The sequence below is a fragment of the Caloenas nicobarica genome, chromosome 5, assembly GCF_036013445.1.
Source record: "Caloenas nicobarica isolate bCalNic1 chromosome 5, bCalNic1.hap1, whole genome shotgun sequence".
NCBI lineage: Eukaryota > Metazoa > Chordata > Aves > Columbiformes > Columbidae > Caloenas > Caloenas nicobarica.
The window spans coordinates 62,909,434-62,930,130 of NC_088249.1; the positions used below are offsets into that span (position 1 = coordinate 62,909,434).

A 20,697-nucleotide genomic window follows, 5' to 3' on the forward strand; every position below is an offset into this window, starting at 1 on the left:
GTACAAACTGCACTTCTCGTCTGGAGATGCCCTGGGTCCCCAATCGCACCAATGCTGGGAAAGCACCACAGCTACTTTTAGCCATTAAAGGCTCCAGTTCTTTAAGGCAGCCCTAACTTCCAGAAGGTTTATCTAGGAGCACACTTAGAACATCGAAGGGCAATTCTGAACCCTACTGTTGATGTTCAAGTTTAGTTTTTAACCATATGAAGGAATTGCTCCTCTGAAAACAAACTCACTGGTGGGGTCATACAGTCCTACACTGAGCTTTCCTTCATTTCGCTTGCCCTTATTTCTTTATCGCTCTCATTTTATTATTTAAAAATGCTGGGAGGTTAGAAAAGAGTCAGATCAAGTCAAGGTGTCAGGCTAATGTTTAACCTTAAATTAAAACCGCAGAGATAAAAAGGGAGCGCACGACAGATTTCACAGCCAAGTGCCGTGTTCCAGCCTGCCTGACAGAAGCATCAGTAGCACCAGGGTCTAAGTGCCTTCAGCACCTTAACTCATCCTTTGCTGGTGGTTGTTTTGTTTGTTTGTTTGTTTTTTCAATCCTTAGAAGTCAACTGGATTAAAAAAAAAAAAAAATTCTCCTAGCTGAATAGTCTTTCTGTTTATTGTCATTGATGAGCTACAGATAAGCTCGAACTTTGCCGTCTATTCAGTTAATCTGTTCAGAGCAACAGCTCTAGGAAACCAGAATCCTCCACGAGAGAGTTGTCCATCTGGTGCCATGTCAAACTTTGTAGCTCCAGAAGTCAAAAAATTTGTGGCTTGGGATTATGTTGTTTTTGCAGGACTATTTTTAGTGTGCGCTAGCATCGGAGTCTTTTTTGCAGTTAAAGAGAGGAAAAAGAAAACTTCCAAGGAATTTTTGGTGGGTGGTAGGCAGATGACATGTGGACCAATAGCTTTTTCTCTCACGTCAAGTTTCATGTCAGCAGTCACCGTTCTGGGGACACCCTCCGAAGTTTATCGCTACGGGGCATCCTTTGTTCTCTTCTTTCTTTCATATGCGCTTGTCATCATTATTACTGCCGAACTTTTTCTACCTGTATTTTACAGATCTGGCATTACAAGCACTTATGAGGTAAGTAAAAATGATAATTAAAAAGACACTATACTAACATAAAATTCAGTATCATGTATATAGATATTTCTAGAGAAAAATCTCTGACAGAAGGCTTTCTACAGTGTTTAATAGAACAATTATATTGATGCATTTATTATTTTTAGTAACTGGTTGCATTAATTCAAAGTAGTTATTTATATTGCATAAGCTGAAAGCACAAATTAGGGGTCAGATCTCCTGTTATGCACATACAGCAGAGACAGGATGAGAGCTTACACACCAGCACAAAATTGTTAGAACTGGAACGTATTTAAAGTGTATCCAAATGCTTTTTGGTCTTATAAGTAACTATTTCTTTCTGGTTAGCGAGCGGGTTTTAAAGACAGAGCTTAAGAAGAAAAAAAAAAAAAAAAAAATCAGTAGAATCCAATTCCAGCTTGGTCTAGATCTGTCAATTTGGTCCAATCTTCTTTGGAAGCAGACTATTCAATACCTAAAAAGCTGATGGGGGGAAGGACAAGGAAGAAGCAGCACATCTCTCTCAAAAAAATAAATCAGGGCTCGAGTATGAACCCATGTATTCTCTAGGAAATGAAATCAATGGCCTCTGAATTTTCTAGAGTTTTTGCCTGGTATTCCTCCTGCAACATATTATTTTCTTCACATGACAGTTCAGCAGTTAAAAAAGCCACCCAAACCCAATAAAAATTAGTAAACTTTGTGATGTTATTGCTAGGAGCACAGTGTCCTGCCCTTGTCATCTGCATGCCCCAAAAGCAGCTTTTGAATATTTGGGAATAGCCTTTTAGTCACTTTAATTGACTACGGCACATTTGGTCTCTCCTGTTTGTGGGCAGTTTCAAATAAGGAAGAACTGGATGAAGAAAGTCGGGTTAGTTCCTGAGGAAACCCCGGGAACAGAAAGGCTGCTCATGTTCTCTCAGCCCAAACCAAGGAGGAGTCTTAGTTAAACAGACAAACAAGCCTTTGGTATCTGGAAATGTTTCAGTTACAGGTCGGAAAAAATTAAAATTAAGCATCTATGTACATTGCCAGAACTAACTGCATTTTATAGCTGGTTTTGATACAAGATCAGATAATGAATTACTTCTCTCATCTGAACCACTGAAGGTGTTACTGTAGTCAGACGGTCCCTTCAAGCACACTGGAAAGATGGCTCTGTTGCCCTCAATAATTATTTTCAGAAACAAGTGAAGTTACATAAATTAGCTATTTATTCATATGTCAGACTGCGGGGCTTATGATGCAAGAGATGGAAGAAACATGAACAAAATTAATAAGAAAGAAACCGCTTTGGAAGTAGTGACTTGCAAAAGAGAGAAGATTTGAACAGCCTGTGCCTGACCATGGCCCAGGGAGGGACCAGCCCACCTGAGGCTGCCGTGGGGTTAGCGATGCAGGTTTAACTTTTGTTATCAGCTCCACAGAGACACTCCACGTGGTGACTCAGGCTTAAAATCTGGGCTTTTGGGGATCTACTAGCCTCCACAGTTGTGTGGTAGTGGGGAACAGCTCTCTACATCCACCTGGAAGTCTGTAAGAGCCCCACTTGCCACTCCATATTGATGGCATCCGGATTTGGCTTTAGACTGAGACAGAGCAAGTGAGAAAGCCAGCTTAGCTCAAGCACTGTGAAAGCCTCTATGTTGCTGCTTCTCCATCTGCTCCACCACTGCTTTTGTCACTAAGAGAGTCAAACTAAGTTATTTCTCCTAGAGATGACCTCAAGTTTTCTCTTCATATAGTTGGAACATACTTTTGTTTGAAGTTTAAGTTTCTTTTCCTTCTAGCCCCTGGGCTTTTTCAATTATTCCCAATAAAGAACAGATACCACATACTGTAACCCAACATATAATCTCAAGTATATGCAACCGATTAGAAGATTTCTTAAATGTAATTATTACTACATGTAATAACTATAATGCTCTCCCGCTCATTACTCATAGCAATTGTGCCAGTTGCCAGTAATTTTGCTCGCATAGCAAGCTGTGGCTCAGGGCAAACAGAAGGTTAATAGCTGTGTCACAGATGTAACATATGCAATTTACTGAGATTTCTCTTTTTCCTAGTATTTGGAGTTAAGATTTAACAAGATTGTCCGCCTTGTTGCAACATTGATTTACATTCTGCAGACGGTAAGACGACATTGACTCTTTGCTTATGCTAATTCCACCCAACATTTATTTTGGCAGACTAGTCTCAGGCTGTGCATTTTTTACAATGAGATATTTTAATGCGTACTCTTTTTTCCTTAATTTTTTCACTTAGACTATGACTGTTAAGAAGAAAGAATGGCTGCTTTCCTAACTTTCTAGCTTTCTCCTGTTTAGGATTAAAAATGTCATTTTTGTTGTCTTTGACACTTGGATGTTGTGCTGAACTCCCATAGCTTCTCAAATTCTTGGTCTCATTATGTTCCCTTGAAGTCTTTCCAAGTGAGTGGATTTCGTCTTTCTTGAGAAGCTAGACAAGCTGTAGTGGGCACATTTAGTTCACCAGTTACCCATTTATGACACTGGGGTGAAGCTCTCCCATTTGAAAGCTGTTGCGGGTGGCATCTCCTGGAGGAATCTCCAGGTAGTTCCAGCCCTGTGATGGTCCCAGCAGGAGCCATCTCAGAATATTACGTTAATTATATATTTGATGGACAATGGGATTTGATGGGATATTGAAAGACATTTATTTCTACATTAATTCCATTTTATTAATTCCAAAACCTTTAGCAATAAATTTTCATGCTTATTGACTTCCAGGCTTCTTCCTCAGTTCGTCAGAACATACAGGTGAAGGGCATTGAGTTAGTTACTGTGGAAGAGATTGAGTGGAACAAGGGAAGCTTAACTTCCAAGACCAGTCCAAGTTATCTCTGCATTGTTGTTTGGGTCTTCCTCTTTGCATTTGATTAGGATATTTTTGTCATCTTAGCAATGGGTCAAATAAGTAATACTAAGAGACATAATGGTGCTTCCATTAGAAAAGAATTCGATCAAATATTTTTGTTTGTAAACACTGAAACAGAAAGCCACGTACAATGCAAACTGATCTAAAGAAACCTCTAGATCTGGTATTTTCCTCTAAGCCTCACTCTAAATAGAAGCCTTAATCCTGAGCATTTGCATACGTGTACTTTTTTTTCTATGAACTTTTTCTCCTTCAGATCCTTTACACGGGGATAGTTGTTTATGCTCCTTCACTGGCACTCAACCAAGGTGAGTTCCCATGCTATTCCAAATAACCACAACAGAAGACAAACAGATCAAATGAAGTGGGGGAAACAGATACAGAATTATAAAAAAGAAAAAAAAAATATCCCTCAGGAGTTCTCTAAGGAGGTTTTTGCCTGCACCTCATAGCTCTGCATTTCTGGCTCCCCAGATCTCACAAGTACGCTAGCAGGAGCCCCATGTTTGCTCTTTTGCTCTCCTTTGCACTCAGTAACCACCCAAACAGGTTAGCAATGAACAATTTCTCAACATGCTGGCAAAGTTCACAGTACAAGCTGATGATCCAAGACCATAATTTGTACTTTGATTCCCCCCGCTTCCCTGTGTTCACATTCCCATGGCCATAACTCCATTCCCATAACTGAATGCTGTGCTGCTTTCCGCACGCTTCTTTAATTAATCTTTGCAAACCGGGCTTGCAGCATCCATCACAACAAATGTGATTCGTAATTCTACTGCCATAGGGCATAAGGAAGCACCATGCCCCAACACCTGATTTCCCCAAAATTGATTGTGAAGCGATTGTGAGGCTCTTTTCTTTGTTTGACATCTGGGTTGCATCCAGTTTGTCCAACCCCACCTCTCAGACGGTGCCGAGCTTCCTTCCTCTAGAGCTCAACTGAATTTTATGTGATGGTTCACATTGGTCATTGGTTATTAGGCTAATATTTATTTGCTAATAATAGAATGTTTGCAAATAGATTTGCCCTCACAAAACATGCCCAGTGGGAGAGAATTCAACATAAGCCAAACCAAAATTTGTACATCTTGTGCAAAGTAACTTTAAGAAGTAAAGTGAACACGAAAAATTGTTTTAATGCAACACGTTTTAGCATTAAACTGCTCCTAGTTGCGTGGAATGGAATGGAATTCAGTTTGGGGTTGAGCTTTTTCCCTTAGGATTCTTTGGAAATCTCTGAAGAACTTGATTTCTCAAGAGAAAATTCTGGGCTAAGAACAGAAGGAAAGCGGTGCTTATAAACCTGTGTTCCATAGGAATGATGGTTTTGCTTTGTGCAATTATTCTTCCTAAACATTACTTTCGCAAGCTTGAAAGTTACCTAAGTCCAACTCGGAAGAAAATAACAGTGCCAAACAGTATCCTATAGTGTTAAGAAACCTGAACAATCCAGAAAAGCTCCTAATAGACACAAAAGTTAAAAATTACTAATTACTCCCATCCTTCTAAGGATCATAGCTTTTCTGTTAGCATCCAGATGACCTACCTCCATTTCGCTAACCATTTGGTTTTCTTTGGTTTCACAGTCACTGGATTTGATCTCTGGGGCTCTGTAGCTGCAACAGGAATTGTCTGCACTTTCTATTGCACTCTGGTACGTAACAGGCACAACGGATTGGAACACAGACTGTTAATTCAACCACCCTTTATACATGACAAGTTATCGCAGATGTGCCACTCCCAGATACAGTCCAAGTGATTGAAGTTTAAAGTAGTAGAATATAGAGACAAATTTATTTTAGGCTCTGTGGTACAAGTAAGCCTATTTGGAGGAAAAAAAAAAAAAATTCCTCTCAAATACTCTCCTGTGTGTCCCATGGTTTAAAGCAGACAGCTCGAGGCAGAGTCCAGATAAGGAAGCGATAACCCTCCGCTGCCATACTAAATGTTTTGAGAAGATGACTCTTCTTATCTTTTACAAGTTATAGACTGAAAAACACTGTAATGAAAAATGTGCCTCCCGGCTCAAGAACAGAGTGGTAAAACTTAGGAAGGGCGATCAACAGGTCATAGAGAGCTTTGCTTCTGAGGGGAAGCAACGCAAGACCCCGTGTCATAAAAAACAAACGTTGCAGTGCAAGTGGCAGAGCCCTGGCTCTCAGGACACAACCCAACTTGCCATCATTACCACTGATGAATTTTGTCAATATTTCAGTTCACCCTTGTCGAAAACACTTCTTGTGCTGCTTTAGCACACTTTTGATCAAATATTAGAGTAGCTGTAGAAGACGAACTCCAAATTTTCTGGTGTTATTTTTCTGTTTTGGGCTAATTGTGGACCACGGGGCTCTGAGAAGCGTACACAGTGCTATGGGAAGTAAAAATATAGGCGAGCTTGTATTCCCTAAGCTTTTGTTCCCCACCATGACCTATTCTTCAAATGCTTATAAAGTAGGCAGAAAAAAAAAAATTAACTGGAGGTCAAATATTCTCAGAGGACTATGGACAAACCATGCAGGCTCTGTGTCATTTTCTGACCTGTAAAAATACAACCTTCATGAGAGAATACAAAATTTAAAAACAGTCTGGATTTGCTAGATGCTGTATATACAGCTTATAAGCTCCTGAAATAAAGGGTCTTTCTACCTTTTGCTGTACTTGAACAACAGGTAAGAATGTGAGAGCATCCTGTTTCTGTTTGTTTTAGGGAGGATTGAAAGCCGTTGTCTGGACAGATGCATTTCAAATGATTGTCATGGTGGTTGGCTTCGTGACGGTTTTGATTCGAGGAACTACTCTGAATGGTGGACTGGCCAAGATCTGGGAAGTTGCCTATGAAGGATCACGGCTAAACATACTTGAGTAAGAAACAAACGGCGCAAACCTTTTATTTTTATATATTTAGTGTTTAGAACCCTACCCTCACTTAGACAAAAATACTCAGGCTTATTATTTTACCACCGGTGAATAACCTCAGTGACTCAAAGAAGTCTATTCCCTAGTTCTCCAGTTCTTGGAACACAGCTGACCTTCCGGGAGAGTTTAACTCCTCTTTCTGTCACCCTCTTTGAAGAAATCAAAGCTTTCCCATTTTACTCTACGTAGGTACAAATGCAGCCTAATTGTTCCTTCCGATTGTATATATCTTTTCTATTCACAAAACCGAAACTTCATTTTAAGTACCAGCCAGTAATGGTGCACCAAGATAGCAAACTGACCTTCCTCTGGCTGTTTGTGGCATTGACTGGAAATTTCATTGATCAAGGCAAGTCAGGAACAGAACGTAGCAGCAAGGTCAAATGTTATCAGCTATACACATCAAGATTAGCAGGATTGCAAAGACGACACATACAAGATGTACTTGTGCTGGTTTGAGTTACTGAGTAATGAAATTTCATTGTTAAAAAAAAAAGAAGATAACACTGCAGGTAAAGCAATTTCTTATAAAAGGAAATAACACATCGTGATGATATAACTGAGAGTCTGGAGGATTTTTAGAGTTTAGTAAGTGGCTTTGTTCCTTCCAGAGGACGAGGTCCCAGGCAGGATGGCTTGCAGGTCTGTTGCTGCAATATGACACAGATCTGAAGTCTGAGCATAAAAAAAGCCTTATAAATATGATTTATCTCAATTAAATGGTCCTCTGACCAAGTCTGCATGATATATGTTTATCCTGACTTGATTGTACTGTGTTCCAATACAAAAGTAAAAACCACTTCCAAACTTGAACACATTAAATGTTGTCTGTGCTGGAAAACAGCATTACAAATGAGGTACTTCTGATGCTGATTAATCAGCTACGTCTTGCTAAATAAATGTCTGCTTAAGTAAGTGAACTGTATCACTTCTCTTTCTCTTCTCTAGCTTTGACGTAGATCCTTTGAGACGACACACCTTCTGGACAATTGTTATTGGGGGAACATTTACATGGCTGGGGCTCTATGGGGTTAATCAGTCCACAATACAGAGATGCATTTCTTGCAGATCGGAAAAGCATGCTAAACTGTAAGTCACTTGTCATTGGCCTACTCTAGCAATCAAAAAAACCATGACATGGAATTCTATTAACAGTTTGTTGGTTATGTTAAATATTGGGATCCCATTGGGTGGTAGTAAGCTAATTTTACACTGACGGTCTTACTTCCTCTGGCCCTAAAGGACATAAGCAAATAAAGAAAAAAAAATAAGGAGCTATCTAACTCTTGCAGTTTATTAATTTGGGGGCAGACTGCCAAACTACTCCTCAGAAGCAGAGCATGGAAAAGATGCCCACACAGAAGTTGTGCTACCTACAACTTTGTTGGAAATATGTATTGTATTTATTGGAATTGTGTTTACGTTGTATTTTATTAAAAGTGGCTATTGATTTAATGGGGTACTATAGTACAAGGCACGATCTAAACAAAATAAGATAAAAAATAAGTTATTAAAATTCTAAAGTATAAGAATATAGTATATATACTATAAGAATAATTAGAATCAATGGCAAAGAACCAAGTGAAACTTCACAATATAGACAGTCAACTATCTTCCTCTTCACTATGTGCATAGCTAGATACATTTTACTAAACAAGAGCTTTTTTTTCATATGCCTAGCGCTAGTTGCTTGCCCACTTGGCTAAAGCATGAAAGTGGTAACTTTTTCCTTCTTCAAACAGTTAGCTTTTTTGCTAGCTGCAGTCACGCTCATTTTTCTTAGGGTATGTCGGATTGTATGAATTTACCCTGTTGAAAATGTTTGGAAGTGACAACAGTGAGAACATCACTAATAACAAGTTCTGAAGGACCTTTGGGTCCCAGCAGCACAGCTCTGAGCTGTCACTAGCAAGAGACCTTGTGTGAGGTGACGTTCAAACACAACGTAGGCTCTACAAAATCCAGCATTTCTCAGGAACGACAGGATTACCAAACCGCAGCCACACGACCTTCCCAGCAGACACTGTCACCCACATCCTTTTCATGGACTGGTGAAAAAAAAACCAAACCAATTGCGTTACTTTGCAATGGTGGCATTGATGGAATCCATGCAAAATAATACTCTGTGTGGCACAAAGGGAGAACAGTAACAACAACAAACATACAAAAATCTGCTCTTACAGGGGACAGACCCAGCTCTCAGTGCAGCCTGTTCTGCCTACAAGTTACTGGTCTTAGATCTGTCTCTTCCAGCTGTATAGAGTTACCTAGAACCTTTCCCTAAAGCATAAAAAGGCTGTATTTTTTTATGCTTTTAAAATCAGTATTACACACAATTTCTTGTCCTGGTGATAGATGCCTTTAAGAGATTTTATAGCTAGCTTTGATTACATTGCGTCTCTAAAAAGTTAGAAATAACTAACTGGTGACAGCTTTTCTATATTTATCTTGTATTAGATAGAATTTCTCTCCTTTGTTCTAGTGCACTTTACCTGAATTTATTGGGACTTTGGGTAGTCCTAGTGTGTGCAGTGTTTTGTGGTTTGGTGATGTACTCTCACTACAAGAGCTGTGACCCTTGGACTGCTGCCTTCATTTCAGCACCTGACCAGGTACAGATACCCATTATCCTAATGAGGAGCTGCTTTGGGTCCAGATGTAGCACTTATGGAGACAGATTAAGTTTTGTGGGATGCTTTACGTCCTTTCAGTGCTCAAGCACTAAAGCAGTTGCCAAATCAGGGCTAGAATATATCTCTTCTGACACTCCTGCAGTATTAATCTGATAGAGGATTTTTGCCAAACAACATTCCCTTTGCTCAAAATCTGACACCTCGTTAGCTGGAACAAACCCAGAATTTAGCAACATGCTCAGCAGCAGCTACTTCTCCTCCATTATCCAGGAAAATCTTAACTAATTGCTCGTGTTGCTCTTGTGCTCCTTCTACCCCAGCTCATGCCATATTTTGTTATGGACATTTTTTCTTCGATGCCAGGAGTCCCGGGACTGTTTGTCGCCTGTGCATTCAGTGGAACATTGAGGTTTGTGAATCTGAAATGACATTTTAGCTGAATACCATTGATTTCTTCAGGACCCAGAAGGAGGTCAAAACATGAAACCCTAAGAAAAGCTCAACTGTTTTTCTTAGCACATTCTAGGAAGCAGCGGTATTGCTTTGCCGGGTTACATTATATTTATGCCGAAGTCCAGCTCCACTTCTCCAGTATCTTTTTATCTCAAATACATTTTAGAATAACATTATCAACACAGAGAAAAGAATAGAAAAACTGAGCTCAGCTTCCTGAAATACCTTTGTAGCTGCTCATGATGAAATTGCCTTTACTTAGTCTGACTGACACAATACCATAGTTAGGGATAGAGAGCTTTTCAGCGAGCTTATTTGCACATGAAACGGAATTAGACTAGGAAAAGAGATGTCTGCTCAGAGAAGTTTTAGAAACTGTGAGTTCTTCAGGGGATGTTGCATGTTATTGGAGTTTTTACCCTCTATAGGCCAAGCACCAATACTTCACAGGCCATTAGAAAAAGAATCAAGTTCACAGTGGCATTATTCAAACACCATAGAGTCCCTTTCCAACAGGCTGTTTCTAAAGACTCTTATCTGCAGAAAAAGTGAGAGCTATCAAAAAGCGGGGGGGGGGAAATACCAAAACCAACAACAAAAAAAATCCCTCATAAAAGGCACTGGCTGCTCCTGGCAGGAGACTAAGAGAACAGAGTAAAGGGCACTGGGTACAAAATACTGCGCTGTAGGTATTGCCACTGCCATATTGTCACAACGAATTCACAGGTATCATATTGATGAAACACGGGCTCATTCCTCTAGCTAAGAGGGTCAGCATATTCCTATTCCATATTTTTCAGCTATGAGAGAAAACAGAGCAGGCACTCTGTGGAGGAAGAGGGTTTTACTAGTGGTCACTGCACATCCTTTGACTTGCAAGGGAGTAATATCTTTATTCTGGAACATTTCTGTATGTTGAAGGTCTTTGCAGCTTGGTAAACTGAAGGGTCCATTAGGATGAGTTTCTGTCTTGTTCTGTGTCAGCATGAAGCAGGGCTGCTAGTGACTGCAGAAGGGACAGAAACCTCACCAGTATCAGCAGTGTCTGTGAAAAATACTCTTCAAGGACTGTACGTTTTATACTAGTGCTGAACAAGAATAAGCCTTTTGCTACAAGTACAGCTTTATTTCAGATTATATTGCTTCCTATTTACTTAACATCCTTCCCCCTTTCCACAGCACGGTAGCTGCCAGCATCAACGCTTTAGCCACTGTTACCTTCGAAGACTTGGTCAAGAAAGGTTTCCCAAACCTCTCTGACAAGATGAGCACGTGGATCAGCAAAGGCTTATGTAGGTACCACATCTATACATTTAACAGCAAGTGTTTCCATCCCCCCAGTTGCTATTACTACAGAAGAAAATAGGGCAGGATTTTATATACTCAGAACCTTGAGAGATTCAGACTCTCAATTGACTTCAAGAGCAGTTCTGTGAGTAGCAAAGAGCACTGTCTAGAGAATCTGCTTCAGAAACGTACTTGAGCTTCAGAAACCTCCACAGGAGCATAACCCTGTATAAACTCTCAGGATGAACGTCAGCATGATCCATGAGTAAAATTAAGCATGTGCACTACTCAAAACCCTTTGAAAAGTTTTGTCTACTGAAAATACCGGGCAACACTCTGGGATCTTCTTAACAACACATAAAGATGATCAATGTAGTCATTAAGACATTACTCTGCAGTGGTATTATTAAATATTATTATTTTATAGTAGTACAATACGACATTTCTATTAAAACTTAGAATATTGCATAAGGAAGTTATTAATTTTTCAGAAAAAAAAAGTGAAAAAGACAAACGAAAAATAGACCGTCAAAGCATCAAGTTTCCAAAGTGCTTTGAATTTTTAAGATACTTTTTAGAAGTATTTCAGTAATATCATAACCCTTTTATAAGTATTGTTATAATATCATAACCATTTGTTGATGTTGGCAAAGATCACAGAAAAAACAAACCAATACTTTCACTGTGTCTGTAACTATCTCCAACCTTCTCTGTTCCTGCTTTTCCACTTACTAAATTTTTGCACTCAGGACCTAGAAATATCGGTTTTGCCTCTGAAACCAAGGTGTGCTAGCACAGAAGATGAGTTTTGGTTGGCTTTCCTCAAGACTACTACGTTTTGTCTTCCACAAAGTTAAAACTGGTGTCAAAGGAAGAAAGCCATGTCGTTTGTCATTGCTCAATTCATGTGTTAGATTATTTTAGGAGCATTGCTTAAAGGCAACAGAAATGGAAACATTTCTACATAAGGCATAGCTTCTAAATTAATTTCATTGCTAAGTTCTGCTTCATAAGAAAAATCAACCAGCTTAAAACCCAACAAGACTTCACGCGAGACACTTCTGGGTGCTTAATGGTCCTCTTTAAATATCAAAGCCCAAATTGCAAATTCCTCCGTGCTGCCTGGTCACTTCTGACAGTCGATGAATTAGAAATCGCCCACTAACCAGTGCTGACAACCTCACTGGCTGATCTTTTCCAGGTATATTATATGGTGTCCTGTGCACTTCAATGGCTGCAGCAGCATCGCTGCTGGGAGGAGTTGTGCAGGTATCTCATGCTTCAGAAATACAATGAACTAACCGTGAATGAAAAGAAGTACAATGAACTGAATAATGCTGACGTCCCTGGGGACTGCTAGATTACCTGAACATTTTCTGTGGACGCTCTGCTGAGAGGACTAACTAGGAAAAAAAAAAAAATTACAAATCCCACAACTCCTTCACTACTTACTCACTGCTGGGAAATGATACCAAGTGTGATTCTCTCTTTAATTGTGCGCTGAAATCACTGTTGGTCCCTTCTCCCCCACCATTTTCCACTGAAAATTACAGACCGAAACCAGACCTGCGCACACTCCCTCCAGCTGCTGCACTAAGCTCCTGTCTCTGCACCCACAGGCTTCCCTCTCCATCCATGGGATGTGCGGGGGGCCCATGCTGGGACTATTTACCCTGGGAATTGTGTTTCCTTGTGCTAACTGGCAGGTAAGAAAAAAAAAAAAAACTTACCTAAAGTAAGATCTCGGTGTTGTTTGGTTAAAACTCCATCCTAAAAAATTGTCTGGGTTTTTTTTTTTTAGATTTAGTCTCTGAGCTGCTTTTCACATTTAGAGACCGAGGAGCCCAAGATCTGCTTAGAGGTCCCTTTTCAATGTCTGAATTTATCTCATTTGAATTTAACTCTATCCAACCGTGGAGTAATTAGTGATTAGATTCACATGATGGATTTTTTAAAAATTACTTTTATTTCTGAGTTTCCTCTCTTTCCTTAAAAAGAAAAACATATCAATAGTCGCCCCAGCCTATCTTCGTCTTGGGATGCACAGAATGATTTCAATCGCTCTGTCTTTGCTAACTCAGGCAAAACACAGCGTGAGCTCATTTCATATTACCCCACGAGCCGTCTCATCACATTTACCCAGAAGTAAAACTAAACCCTGTATTGCAGTTTTGATTGTCACAGTTTTGTTTCAACTCTTATTACTAGAGGACAATAAATCACCACGTTTTATGCCTCAGTCGAGAGAGAACAGAACTGATTTACAGTGTAACCAGCCACCACTTACTCCTGCTATAATAAATCCGTGTTCACAGAGAAGCACTTCCCACGCATCACCTTTAACGTTATCTTTCTATACCTGTCAAGGGTGCTATCGGAGGCCTCCTAGCCGGGATCACCTTGGCTTTTTGGGCTGGTACCGGCTCTTTCATTTACCCTGCACCACCGACAAAGTCCATCCCTCTGCAACTGTCCACTCTCAACTGCACCCTGGCAAACAGCACCGAGGCGCTGATGACAGCAGCACCCACAACAGTTCCAGACAGGTATTTTGCTGGCACGGTAAATAGACCTCCTGAACATGCCTGTTGGTCACCACCGGCTGCTTCTTCCCCTTTTGTCACCTCTTCACAGGCCTTTGCTGGCAGATACCTGGTACTCCTTGTCCTACCTGTACTTCAGTGCCATCGGCTGCCTAGGCTGTGCCACCATAGGGCTGTTGATAAGCTTAATAACAGGTTGGTATCCAATACATCTATATCTATAGATTTTTATATATATGTTTTTGCACAAGAATCTGACTCAGCTGTTAAAAAAGCTTTAAAAAAAAGTCCAGCAAGCAGCTCATGAGAGACTGATCCTGCTCCCCTCACCTCATAGTCTAAGGCTCCCAAGCCTCACACCGAGCTTTCCATAGACTCAGGCGTCATTATTTTCTCCTTTCAGGACCTAATAAAGGAGAAGATATCCCACCAGTGTTAATTAAGCCGGTCTGCAACCTGTTTTGCTTTTGGTCTGAAAGACTCAAAACTTTATTCTGGTGCGGCGTGCGGCACGACAGCCCAGAGGTGAGTACCCGAACCCACCCGTGGCCCGGGAGCGGTGGGTGTTCTGCGCACATACGTGTGCGAGGGCATGTGCCACGCAGGACCAGACCAGCTTCCAGCAATTACTTTTTGAAATTACGCAAGGGATGCTGCGTAGGCACCACAGACTGGAAATGAGATCAGCTGAACCCTCCTGCTCAGCCTTAGTCAGCAATAGGTGACCGATTCCCTGTCTGTGCAGCACGCGGGGACGCGAGGTCTTGAGAGACAAACAGCCCTCGGGACAACCAGCAGCCCGTGAAACGGGGGCTGACCTCCTTCTCTCTGCCCTCCCTGAGGACAAAACCACACTTTCCACCCCAGAGAGGAGTTCATGGAGCTACACTCTCCTCCCACCAAGCACACAGGGAAAGACTTTAGCACTCACGTGTCCGCAAAGCTCTCCTGCCGCTGCCATTGCCACCGCCAGCCCCAGCAGAGCTGCTCCTCTCCAGAGCTTCTGCTCTCCACTGCTGGCCCATCATGCAGAGCTCCAACCACCAACACCTGGGCTGCTCCTGCCCACCTCCTTCTTCTCCTCCTCCACAGAAACAGGACCAGCTTTCCCCCAGCTGTCTCAGGGCTTTGTAGCTCGTTAACAAGCCATAAAGAACCAGCACCTCATTTTCTTGCGCTGTTGTAACAGTTTGCGGAGAAACAACATTGCTTCAGCTTAGCAGAACGTGCTAGGTTTATAAAAGGGGCATAAAGCAATATATGTATGTTTTCAGCTCCTCTAGAGTAGTCTTTGGATACCTTTAAATCTTGGAAGAAATCTTTCAGCTGCAAGGCTCGCAGTATTTGGCAATAACATAGAAGTTGTCCTTCCACCCAGCTTGCATTAAATTTGACATCAAAGTTAACGATCTAATTTGGAGAGCAGCTGTGGCTCTAGATTTGCTTCAGCCGTTTAGCTCAGCTTTTAGGTGCTCGACACAGACTGATCTACAGCTTTTCTGGGGAAAAAAAAAAATCATCTCAGTAAAAGCAGCAAAAATAAAATAAAAGTCACATATGCATTTAAACCTTTGTATTTGCTTAAAATGTGGAATAACAATATTAATGAAGTGGTTTCAGTATGAAACCACATAGGCCAGACAAAAAACCAATCTACTGAGATGTAGATAAATATCCAAATGAAAACCCGAATTTAAGTGACTGTGAATGCACGAGGGGCACAATTCAGGACTTTTACATGACCAGAAGAGTTTGAGAAGTTGTTTGTGTTGCTTTTGCCAAAGGCTTTGCATGGGAGAATGAGAAAATCAGTGGTTATGTATGGAGGGGACACACCAAATTGTGCCTGTTCGTAGGTCCGAGCGTCATTTAATGTAGTGAAGTAACTCCTCAGGTTTATAAGAAAGGATGTAGAAATTTCAAAATGCAACAAGATACCCTCTAAGCAAAGGAAAAAAGAAAAGCAGTGAATACAGGCTTCAAACTAAAAAGGTATTGTCTTTTTTTTTTTTTCAGGTGGACTTTGAAAAAAATCTGCCCAAAGTTATTGAAAATGAAGCAGGATCAGATGACACCTTCAAGAATAATATCACCAAAGAAAACAAACGCCGTTTCCCTGGTTACAATCCTGAGGAAAAATCCTATACTAATATGAGCAGAGAATCTCGCCTCTAGAAGCTGAGAGACACGGAACATTTAATCAAACTTTATTTCTCCAGCTTCAGAAATGAGGAGCTGTTTTATTGTATTTACCAGCTTGTAGATGACCAGGAGGGAACAACTGTTCTCTATAGTAATAAAGGCCAGATTTTTTATTTATGAATTTCATGAGAGACCTGGGAAATCACCGGACAAGGGGGTTTTGGAAGCACTGCTATTTCAGAAGGAATGTTTCATGAATCTTATGGAAGCCGCTGCTCGGGAGTAGCCGCAACACGTCTCTATCACATGCTCTGTTCAGTAACTAGTCATTGAAGGGGAACGTGCAAAGGTGAAATTGAGATAAAACAAGATTTCGGAGAAGTTTCTGAGGTCTCTCACTCAGGTGAGGCTCTGAAGTGTCTTCTGATGGAGGGAGCCCAGGCAGAGGAGGAGGTCAGGCTGAGCCAGTCTCAGCTTATTCCTTGGTATCGCAAAAAGCCTCCTCGCAGGAATGTTGTATGGACCAGACTGGTCTTTTAGTGACCGAGTTAGTTGTGTTTGCTTCCGCTGTGGAACTCAGGTTTCTTTATAGTGTCTTATTGTAAAAGCTATAGGAGAGTGTAACAAATTTTACTTCAAATTCAGGAGAGTTCTTTATCCGTGCTAGTCTTGGAAAGATCCTCTCAGCTCAAAAAGTTCCACCTACTACGTTTATGCAATAAAGCAGATAAAACATTAAATGAAGATGCCTCCTAATTGATAATCCGTGCTGAATTTTGGAAAAAGGCACATGGTTAGACAAAATAACCTGTCTGGTAGAATGTCTTGGAAGACGGTACCTAGTCCACAAAGTGCTCTGTTTCAGTGAAACACATTTTCTTGAAAATTTGTCTGATGTAAATCAAACTCAATAGACCACCTCTCACCTTGATAAACTTCTGGAGGTTGTTTTTTGGATGAAAGTGTTTGTTTTTAAACAAAATTCGGAACTGAATGAAACGAACTGAACAAAAATATCCAAGATTACTCCGAGAGTTATGGACCCAGCTGACACTTAGCTCATATCACTCCGAAGAACCTAGCTGTTGCTTTTGATTTCTTAGGACCATCTTTATGATGTAGATCTAGATCAACGTGGTCCTCGAAGTTCCTTCTGCTGTGTTCATGCCCTCCCTCTGGGTACGGTCCCAGGATATTCAATCAAACAGAAAGAGCAGTCTGCAAATGACACTGCCTTGCTTGTGTGGGACAGTTTGTCAACAAACTGAAAGTTAAGTCAATATTTGTGTTAATCCCTTTTACACCACATTTATAATGTTATAAAAACTTACAAGTGAGTCTGGCTGGCAGCCGCTTGTCTCACCTGGCACGCTCTCTGGCCGTGCTTCCACACTTGATATGGACATCAAAGCAGAGATGGAAAGTCAGTTAATAATGCTATTTTATAATTTATATCTCCTGGCCTGGCTTAGGTTACTTTAAGAGACCCTAGCTATCATGTTTAAGGATGTAAAAAAAATTACCGCTCTGATTAAATATCCAGGTGAGTGTTGTTTACAGTTATCATCTTACCTTCTGGCTTGCTCTCTGTCCTGAGTCACTGATCCCTCCAGTGAAGAGCGAGCCTGGGAGCTTGCATTCAGAAATTGAGATTAAGAAATCAGGAACACGTACATTCTAAAACAAGAGCTTAATTTTAAGAAATCGTTAGTCACTAGTGAAAGCGGTAGACTGTAAATGATTGAAAATTTGAAAAGTGATTCTATATGTGTCTTGAGACCACAGTATTTAATTGTTAAAAGTTAAACAAGTGTCTGAGCAGAGTTTAACCCTTAAATTACTTCCCTACAATGTTAGGCTTTGAAGGCACGTGGGCACTCCTCAAGTGTAAAACTTTATTTTTTTAATTAATTAATTCTGAATATTTGGAATAATGAAGATCAAAGCCTCTTTCAAAGATATCCAAGTTTATTACTGAAAAAATGCAATATTCAAATGTGTATGATACAGTAAGTAGTTGCATTTGTACATGTAAACCTTGATAAAGTAAACAGCATCTCAAAGACAAATTTATGCCAAAAGTGTCTTACGACAGTTAATCAGATCAACGACTTTTTCCTCAGTGAATTCTTTTAGTTCTGGGGTACATATCGGCTTGTAACAGTAATCTTAAAACACAAAAGAAACTGAAAGCTGAAAGGCCAGAGGAGCTTCTAGCTTGTAGTGCATAAAAGTCAATTTCTCTGAAACGCTCTGTGGTACTGTAATCTTATTTTAAATATCACTTACAAAGTGTGGATTTATGAATAGAAAAAATAGCTGAAATTTTATTCTTATTCCTTACTTAGAAACCAAGTTGTATTTAAATACTACATAAATTTCAAATATTTACACATTTTAAGAAACCTCTTACGACCATGATATTGCAAGTTAGCCAGGACTATCAGAGTAAAAAATGACTGAACTATGTTATTCAGTTAGATTTTATATGAGTTTAGTTCAAAGAACTGACATTTCAGTGATACTACTCTAGGTAAAAATTAGAGCCAACAGGTTGGAACATTTTTTCAATACAAAACTCTGAGTCATCTAAATAGAACACAAAATAAAAAGGTGATCTGCATTTTCTTTCATTATTAACAGAAAAATTGTCGTGTTCTCGGTGTTTAGAATCTCATTAGCTTTAGACTGCTTTGGGTTTAATCCTAATTGCTCACCCACTAGCATCCTAACAACTAGCTCACAGTAATAAGGATGCAAACTACAGAGAACATGTAACATTATCATGGTTATGGCAAAAAAAGTTAGAATGAGCCAACAGAACTAACACAAGGTAATTTCCAGTGCAGTGAGGAGGGAATATACCATTGACGTTTCAAGACTAAATCTCAGTCCTGGATTAAAAAAGTTCCTGTATAACATGGAGTAGCAAAGTGATTTCTCTACAGTTCCTTGTTGTGCCGTTAGAATTTTGTGCTGTTGTGGTAACATTGTGCTATCATGATTATGCCCAAATCACACCAATACAAATTCCTGGTATATGTGGTTGCAATGTCACTATTAAGAGAAAAATCGTTAATATGAATCTATTCATATAAATGTAAAAATGCTCGGGTTGTGTAGGCTATTTAGGACACCTGTGTGTGTAGGGAGGGGCAGGAGTGCAAAAAGTAAATGTTGGGAAAGTGGCTGAAGGGACAGATCCAGAAACGGGTGGCCCAGTGGCCCAATGTGCTTCCTCACACCGCGCTGTCCGACACAAACCCACTTGTAAAGAAAGCGCTTTCTGCTTTGGCTTCTCAGTTAGGGACATCCAAAAAGAGCCTGCAAAAAAATTCTGCAGATACAGAATTGCCCTGGAAATGGGACTGTCAGCAAGAGGGCGTCAGTTAATAAAACACTGAGAATAAGGAAAGAATGAGGGGAGAAAAGGGAAAAGGGGCAGGAGGGCTGTCACCCTGGTCCAGCTTCAACCCCTTGTTTTGCAGAACCTGTCGGAGTGCTGGAGAAAAATTTGCTGAAGTGGAGCCCTTTGCTTCCTCTGCTCATCCTCAGCCTCTACGCACTGACTTGTGTTTTCCCCCAGTAGAACATGGATTTTGCGAGCATAAGGTTGAGTATGAAAAGACTTAGGGATCTTTCAAGCTGCTAAATTTTCCATCACAGGAATTCAGGTTTGCAAGTCACTGAAACACTTTCAAAAAGTGTTACTGGATGCATTTTAGTCAGACAAAGTATGCACTGGAACTCATAAAATAACAAGTCTGTCTAAATGAGGAATTCCATTCGAATTCTAGTGTCAGCCTGAACACCAAATAAACATTATTATGAAAGGTTGGCTGTATATTAGTTTCAACCTTTCCCCAAACAAGCAACATCAGCAGTTTATCAGGAGTACAAAAATTTAAATGCTTCTGGAAGTACTACTGCATTATAAGTGATTGCTGATATCACCATCTCGATCTCTGTCCCTTTCCTCCTTAATAATAATACTTAACAGAAAATGTGATTGATTAATTTTCCATTATCTTTATTGCCTTCATATTTACCTGTTGGTATAAAATGAATTTTATTGATAGGGCCATTGCCCACTGTGTGTAAAAAAAAATATGGTTTATAATAGTTTTAATGAAAATTTGTGACACTTGTAAGTTAACTCTGTACAAACCGTTTCTTTTCATTTTATGGACATGGGGCATTTGCAGTCAATCAAAATCATACGATGCTTCTAAATATGTATATACTAATTTTCCCCTGAACAAACTGTGACATAATGTAAAAGATTAATAGATCCCACGATGCCACATAGGCTTTCACAGGTAATGCCACTGGATCCTATGGCTCCAGAACATCTCTCTGGCTGCACTCCCGCTACTTATATTACACTGATCGTCTTAATGGCACATTAAGAATAAAATATCACCAAAGTTTTTGCCTTTCCCCATATTAACACTCACCCTAAAGCTGTGTTTCTCAAGATTTTTTTCCTTCTGCAGAACTTTTTATGAAGGAAACCTCAGATTTGCGAACTTACGCATTGAGGTATGTACCTATTAACCTATTTTCACTAGGCCCTCCAGACATTTTTCTTTTGAGCCTTCAACAGGGCACAACTGAGCCTAACTGATCCTCAGAACAGAATTTCAGACAAGTTGCTGTTGGAAAAGGGCATGGCAACAGCTAATGTGTGCTTTGCAGCAACGAAGATACTACTTCCAAGGAAACA

General features: G+C 40.2%; 1 protein-coding gene across 1 annotated transcript; it reads left to right on the plus strand.

Annotated features, from left to right (window-relative positions):
• The first annotated feature begins 733 nt into the window (after nucleotides 1–733).
• SLC5A12 (solute carrier family 5 member 12) lies at nucleotides 734–16,004 on the plus strand. The gene is made up of 15 exons (XM_065636163.1): nucleotides 734–1,090; nucleotides 3,163–3,228; nucleotides 4,251–4,302; nucleotides 5,584–5,651; nucleotides 6,705–6,859; nucleotides 7,862–8,002; nucleotides 9,396–9,525; nucleotides 9,867–9,955; nucleotides 11,179–11,291; nucleotides 12,488–12,555; nucleotides 12,906–12,992; nucleotides 13,654–13,832; nucleotides 13,921–14,024; nucleotides 14,233–14,354; nucleotides 15,846–16,004. Exons 1-15 carry the CDS (start codon nucleotides 734–736, stop codon nucleotides 16,002–16,004), a joined length of 1,890 nt encoding a protein of 629 aa, XP_065492235.1.
• Nucleotides 16,005–20,697: the final 4,693 nt, after the last annotated feature.

Excerpts from the sequence above, each read along its gene's own strand:
- SLC5A12 (XM_065636163.1), top strand. The coding sequence starts at position 734 with ATGTCAAACTTTGTAGCTCCAGAAGTCAAAAAATTTGTGGCTTGGGAT. Across the intron at positions 1,091-3,162 it reads GCATTACAAGCACTTATGAG|TATTTGGAGTTAAGATTTAA; the intron begins GTAAGTAAAAAT and ends TCTTTTTCCTAG. Across the intron at positions 12,556-12,905 it reads TGCTGGGAGGAGTTGTGCAG|GCTTCCCTCTCCATCCATGG; the intron begins GTATCTCATGCT and ends CTGCACCCACAG.